Source organism: Buceros rhinoceros, unplaced genomic scaffold (genome assembly GCF_000710305.1).
Source record: "Buceros rhinoceros silvestris isolate BGI_N320 unplaced genomic scaffold, ASM71030v1 scaffold32081, whole genome shotgun sequence".
NCBI lineage: Eukaryota > Metazoa > Chordata > Aves > Bucerotiformes > Bucerotidae > Buceros > Buceros rhinoceros.
In genome coordinates, this window is record NW_010396509.1 from 26555 (window position 1) to 34030 (window position 7476).

At 40.1% G+C, this 7476-nt stretch overlaps 1 protein-coding gene across 1 annotated transcript in view; it reads right to left on the bottom strand.

The window, feature by feature from the left end:
- LOC104502024 (connector enhancer of kinase suppressor of ras 2-like) overlaps positions 1-7476 on the bottom strand; it is a gene marked incomplete at its 5' end in the record, with an annotated part of 41954 nt that overhangs the window by 21507 nt on the left and 12971 nt on the right. The window contains 2 exons of the mRNA XM_010145928.1: positions 593-752; positions 2115-2176. Coding sequence (XP_010144230.1) covers positions 593-752; positions 2115-2176 — 222 coding nt within the window. The remainder of the gene's footprint in view (positions 1-592; positions 753-2114; positions 2177-7476) is intronic.

Sequence of the window (7476 nt, forward strand, 5' to 3'; positions counted from 1 at the left end):
AGTCTAACGATTTTTGGCTTCTCCTCTCCATTATTTTTTCCTGCATATATGCAGATTGCACAAGTGTAGGCCCAGTGATTTTCAATAACATTTCGCCAAGAACAGCATTTTACACACGAGAAACTGCAAACTCCCGACTAATTCAGCGAAAGCAAGAGGAACATCTATATTAGAATAACTTTCAGATAAAGAGATCTACAAATTCAGATTTTCACATCTGCTTCACAGAATGCTCAACTCACATGAACAGTTACGCTGCCTACGTCCTCCCACACAACTGAAGCCGAGGAGGGCTGAGTGTGAACGCTGTGTTTCCACATAAATACTGGCTGTGGAAAAGTATTAACTACTGATGGGCTCGGTTCTTTAAGAGTGCCTTGAACATCTGCTGCTTTATTACTCTTGGGTATAGACTTGGAGACTTTAAAACATAACTTCAGTTGAAATATTTTCACCTAGAGCGACCCAGACCTGGCAGTTAAAGGGACAGTTCACTGACATATCCTACCGTGTAGTGAAAATAGACTTTAGTAAAGAAATTATAAAGCTTAAGGTTTCATTCTGGCTTTCTCCAAACAGAGAGTATACTTACATTCTGGTTTGTGTACCAGTATAAGGACGAATCCTTCAGAATAAACCAGTACTTTTTCCATTTCTGTGTGAAATAACCTTTGGCATCCTTTTTCTTCCACAGCCAGCCTTCGCAGTCTCCATGCCCCAAGTCTTTGCAGGAAATCCGTCTTCTGCTCCCACTCGTTAGAGAGCTCCCTGGGGACGTGAGAATAGTGTGAGACGTCTCACTGAATGGGAGAGTGAAAAGAGAGGTTCTCATGATAAAGGCGCTACTGAATTTTAATGATGGCTCCATTCAAAATTCTTTCAGCCGCATCCCCTCCAGTTTGAGGAGAGGAGATTGAACGAACAGTTTCCCAATTCAATAGCACTCTGCAATTTTGGTTTCAGCATGAATACAAAATAAGAAGGGCCTGGTTTACGTAATGGTTTATTTAATCTCTGAAGGGTTCGTGCCTCCTAGAGTTGCATTTTTATCTGATAGGATGGGCAGCATCATTGCAAAGTGAAACTGGATTCCCGTAGCCCTCGATCTGAAACTCGGTGCATAACATAATCCGCACGCAGACGTACACACTGGTTCTCCCTTACACCTTCTGTTACTATTTGTAGCAATAGAAGGCCTGTCAAATTCTGGCAGTTTTTAACTCAATTTTTATAGTCAATAAAAAAAGAAAGATCATCCACTTTCATAACAATGCACATGCTTAACACTTATTCTATCCTGAATTTAACTGAACAACAATAGTTAAACTTTACTTCATCCTGTTCAAAGGCACAGCACTGGGAAAAGTGGAGGTTTTTTTGTCATTATTTCAATACAGCCTAATTGAAAGGCTTAAAATTTTAGTGTGCCTTGTAGATATCACCAAGAACAGATTTTTTCCTAATTATTATATCATTTTTTCCTGAAAAAGACTCTGTAGGAAATTTCTTTAAAATAGTAGACATTTTTTTCTGTGAAAAATCTTTGAATTGCTACAATAAATATATTTGTTGCACAGCTGTGAATCAGTGAAGAAATTTAGATAATATCAAAACGCCATCCTTTGTTCTGCAACATTCTACAACCAAGATCTTAACAGTTTGCTCTTTTTAGCATAAGATACTGTGCTGTGCCCTGGTCAGGTTTAGAAGGATCAAAAATGTATTGTACAATAAAAGGAAAAATTTCATAGAGACGAGACTAAACCAACAAACGGAGTAAAAGGATCTCTACTGGCCATATACTTTGATATGAATATATTGTGCTGTAACTGTTCTTTACATATACATTGTTTTAACAGTCTCAAAAAGGCCATGAATAAAGAGAGCAGAAGGAAACGGCAAAATATACAGATATACCTTTCTTCTGCTGAAGTCAGAGGAAATTTTATCACCGAGTCTAGCGATATTATGCCTTATAACACATTTGTTTGGTATTTTAATTTGGTGTTTACTAGCAAATTTAAAAGCTTTAGAATTAAGTTGAACTTTGGCATTTGATCCAGCTCACTGATGATCAGAGCAGACATCTCACTTTCCAGTTTCAAAACTTTAACTCAGGTAAGTTACCTTTTGACCATTTTCTGCTTTTTACCCTGAGGGAGGCGTAATGGAATGACTGCAAGAAAAAAAAACAATTATGAAAACCCATTGCAGGTAACAGTAGTAACGTGAACCTGCTGGCATTTACTATCATCTCCATGGTTATCGCAGGGTTAGTTATCATACGGTCAGTTGGCAAAGGATCTCGGTGTTGTCGTTTTTCTCTTACTATTGTTATAAACATCATAAAGAAAACAACACAGTGCTAAATCTGCAAGTTAAAATCCCCCCCCTTTTTCCCCAATAATAAATTACAGTTGCTATCAAACCATTAAGGATTCTTTCCATGAATGGTTATGCAGTAGTTTGAAAACTACAGATACAAACTTATATGAATGGGCTAATAAAATGAACGACCTTGAAGTTTGTTGTAAGCATACACGAGATAGTTCTTTTCGAATGAATATGTGTGTAACTATCCACCACAAACATTACATAATTAATGTGCAAAGTCACGTGTTCAGTGACGCTTCAAAGTCAGAGTCATTAGTTGTTTCCAACTGCAGGAAACAATTAAGCTGGTTAGGGTTGGTAGGCTTGACAGAATAACTCTGAGGAGAAAAAAAGAAATTCTCTCTTTTGTGGCTGCATTATAAAATCGTTACAGATTCTGAAGAAAAATCTAAAAGCATCTCATGATTTAAGTCTTTTAAAAACAGCAACGTTACTCCAGAGATGCTCAGGTTTTCCCTCAAAGATGTAAATGCTGTGGAAAGGTTTCAGATCAACATGGTGAAGTAGCTGGCTGACAGGTAGGTGATGCTGCCAGTCCCAGCAGAAAAACCAGCAGACATTCCCAGCGTGATAAACCAGCAGGTCCAGGCAAAGAGCAGCAGGGAAAGGGGCATCTTTGTGATTTTCTTGATTTTTCCTTTGTGATAGACGACATTCAGCTCAGAAGAGGGCTGGGAAGAAGGGTGTCTTGGTTGCTACAGGGATATCTCCATGCTACCCTAACTAGCGCTGTGACTACAGACCACCACCCTGTCCCAGTGACCTCTGACTGCTTAACCTATCATGTGGGCAAAATGCAGACGCATGCTGCAAAAGTCCTTATGAACAACTGTCGTACAACATTGGAAATAAGTGTTTAAATGTCACCATATTAAAATTTAGAACAATTGAGAATTATCAGTAAAATAAAAAACATTTAAATTTAAGATAACGAAGGATTGTGGCTTAGCACTATGGAAAAGCAACAACTGAAGACAGGCCTGCAACTGTTGGAGAGGCAAAGTTTGTTTTAAGTAAAAGCGGAGGAGGGGGGAGTTGTTCTGCACGTGCACAGACCTACTGGCAACCCTTCTGCAACTTCACCAGTTTACAGCGCTGAACAGCATGAACATGTTTGAGTGACTTGCAGAAATCAGCAGCTGGCTCCCAAGAGAGCAGGCTCAGCCACCAGCAGCTTCCTGTGGTCGGCCTGTCTCCTACCGGGCTCCCAGTCGGTCACAGTTTATGGATGCTTCACAGCAGTGCTGTAATTCTGACAGGTGACATGACCTGATAGCTGCAAATTTATCTCTTTGTTTCAAGCTCTAGAGAAGACGGAGATTAATGCTTGCTGCTGTGCTATAGGAAATGGAGTAAAAACCGGTACAAAAAGAAAAAGCACTACGAAGTCTGTGAGCAAGCGTTAAAGATGCACAGCAGCACTGGGGATTACTGGTGTATGGCAAACCACAGCAGCAGTATTGGTCAGTTGTACTCTGCCAGGGGTTCTGTGGTGACTGGGACACAATCCCTGAAATGTTCCTCTTTCTGCATAAAAATGCATTAGGGCAAAGCAGGGATCTATTTTTGAAAGAGATTGCCAAATTTGTCCACAATTTAGCTAAAAAAAAAAAAAAAAGTAATGGAATAAACCCCTATGATTAAATTACAGTTTTCATGTGATTAAATTTAAAACACTGCAAGAAAAATGGAACGACTGGAGGATATACACATTAGGATACTCAGCAGCAACTGGTATGCATCAGTCAATATAAACATTTTAAAAAGAATGAAAATATAAGCACAACAAACCAAGGAGAGCTGAAAAGAGCAGCTCTTCTAAAAACATCAGTTAATTAGTCATACTCTGTCTTGTTTATGCACACACACAATGGATTCAAAGCAAGAAAACTAGAGAAAGTGAAAGGTTTGCAATACCTTGGGGATCAGTACTTAATTAGCAGTGCTAACTTACAAACTTCATTTTCTGAGAGATAAAGGAACTACGATATAATTAACTTTGTGGTAAACCCTGTCAGAAAACAGTCAGAACTCGCAGCTTCAGAATGACTCAGAGTTGCTATGGGAAACGGACAGCTGATGTGAGAACATGCTGTGGTCCTCAGCCCCTAAGTTCTCGTCTCAAAACCGCAACACAAGGTAGAATGGGAAACCAAGCGTGCGCCCTCCCTCCCACCCCAGCCCAAAAGGCAGCACACCACGGGGCAAAAAATAGTGATAGGATTGAATTGGTGCTGCGTGAAGTTACATAACTGAGACCGCTTGGTATCAATTTTGAAGGTCTTAACCCCGTATCTCCCCATCGCAGTATTCAAACTACTTAAATATTTTAAGCGTTTTTAATATTTTCTTTGCCTTCAGGGAACCTTCCCTCCAGAAGCCCCTTCTGACCCAGACATTTTCTGACATTCTTCCCCCTAAACCAGCCCATAATTTAGGACACATACTAAGGTTCCTACTAATAAACTACACGCCGACCTGCCCTGGTTTCAGGAGCCAATCTCCTGAATATAGAAGTTATTCCTAGTTTTTCATTTTCAGATGTTTCATAATACAGACAAATGTCAAGATTTGCGAAATCTTAAGTATCCTTTAAAAATGTGACGATGAATTGAACAGTCCGGGTTTTGTTTGTTTGTTTAAAGTACATTTATACATCATTACCTTCCTCATGGATGTGCTTCCTTGATGGTCGATGGCAGAACTTGCATATCTAGGACAGAGAGGAAGAAAGATGTCAGATAACTACAGAAGTAAATAACGTGAATAAGCAGTGCACGCACACACACACGCTCTAGGCATTTCCACGGGTCTGCTCACGGATGTAGTCACGTGTCAAAGTTCTCCGAAATACAGCACCTGAAATAAAAGCCCTTTGGCAATATAGCCATCGTTTTCAGTGAACAGTGCTGAAGTTATTCAGGAACACAAGATCATTCTTAATATTCTGACTTAAGGACAGATAAATCAGCTGAGAAGAACTGGTTCTGATTCAATCGCTGGCCTAAAAATACTCAACCATGATCAGGTGAGATTCCAAAGCGACCAGCACAATTCCTCCCCTCCTGGGGACCACAGTCTTAGGAGACATAAATCACTGGATCTTTGTTGCAGAGCTAACTCTCATCTGTGCATTTCTTTCAGCATCAACATTTAACACAGGTATAGCGGATTCCCAGTGTCCAGACTAAAATGGGAAATAATAAGTATTTTTAAACAGGAAAAAGGTAGAAAAACAAACAAACAATTTAGCAATTGGTTTTAAAGTGTAATTTGCATTGTAAAATCTAACAGCTTACAGATACGTATGTGAACTGATATTAATTAACACACAATTAAAATTGCTGGTATTCACGGCATCCCGCAGCAGAGTTCCAATGCCTTAGATACCAAACCTGAGCTTTCTCCTGAAGAGAAAAAGGAGGGGTGGGGAAACCTTAAAAAAGTCATGTAAACAGAAAAGCAGTGCACGAGCGGGCAAGGGGCTGAGCAGGGAAACAAAAATGAATTGTGAACATTTTTAACATATTCGCAAATTCTGTCGGTTCCTGTAATTTCTGTCTTAAGTCACAAAGAGAGGAAGCGGCGTTTTCTCCTTTGACGATTTCCGTGGTTACGAGAACTCAGATTTACCAGTAGAAACCACCTCTGCACTGTCAGTTAAAAGCAGCTATTGTCCTGAGTCAGAGACTTCAGACTGCAGGGACAAGATGGGAGGCATTAAATGAAAATTAAAATCATAAGTTAATTGGCAAGACTTTGAAGTTCGAGCTGTCTGTAGATGATGAGGATTAAAAGAAACAACTGAAAACCAGTAGGAGTTCAGCTTTCAGCATTTGGTAATGGAGCGGACAGACGCCCAAAGCGCTGCGAGGCGGGTTGTGCCCTTGATGCTCCACTGCTGCCGGCCCAGGAGAAAGGCACAGACGCAGCCCAACCCTGCTGGGATTGCCCCTCTCATTTCTGGTCCATTCCCTTAGCCGCAGCGTTGACCCATCTGGAAAGTGTCCGTTTCAGTGCTTCCCTTCTTTCTCGCAGCCAATATACGATATGAAGAGGACATCTGTGGTTTCAGCTAGAAAGTCCTCAAGTTTTATTTGCTTCCATGCAAGCACAATAATGTGCCTCCTTCTAGTCATGGCAGACTCTTACCAGCAGAAACATTGTAAAGGTGCAGAAGCAGCCTGCGAGCAAGCTTCTGAATGCTCCTCCAAAGTCTTGGGTGTCTTATGAAAGGTCAGGAATAGATGTTGTAACATACAGTGAGCTTAATTTTTTATTTGGGGACAGTTTTCAACAATCTGCAGGAGGCTTTAGGGGTGGGTGGGGTGATGTTTGTTGGGTTTTTAAAAGATTTTATGTCTATCAAATACCCCTCCCTGAATCTACTTATTCCTCAAATATTCAGATCTACAGATCACAGAAGAAGAAATACTGATTGTTTCTTCTCTGCAGACAAGTAAATCTCTGGTGCGAAGGTGACAGAACCTATTAGTTTAGGCATAGAGTGACTCTAATACATTGTCTATTCTGGTTGAAATACTCTGTGTGGTATTTGGTTGAGTTATTCCTCACCTTTTTCTTTAGGAAAATAGTTGTTACAGAAGTGAAAGGGAAAAGAGTAGGGGGTGGTGAGGAAGGCATGTGCTCTGATAGAGTTATAATGGCCTGGACTGATACTTCTCAAATCAGTTAAATCAGTTGATATTTGTGTCATATCTTGGAAGTTCTATGGATAAAAGGTTGCCTCCCTCCTTATCCATTCTTTGGAACTTTGACTAAATTACATGTTGTAAGGAAACAAAAAAATACAAAAAGGGAGTGGGTGTGGTAACTTCCAACTGGCACCTTAAAGGACATGCAAATGAAGTGCAAGCCTAGTGATAGGGTTTGCAATTGGGATTTCAAGTGAGGAAGTGTTGTATGATTAGAAAAGAGCAATAATGAATCTCTCGAAAACTGACTAGAACAGCAAAACCTAGAAGTAAGGGGGACAGCAGTTTAGTACTGTGGTTTAATGTATTTGAAAAAAGCTGTAAGAATCAAAGACTTATCTGGTAAGAGATTTCTTATGAATGCCGA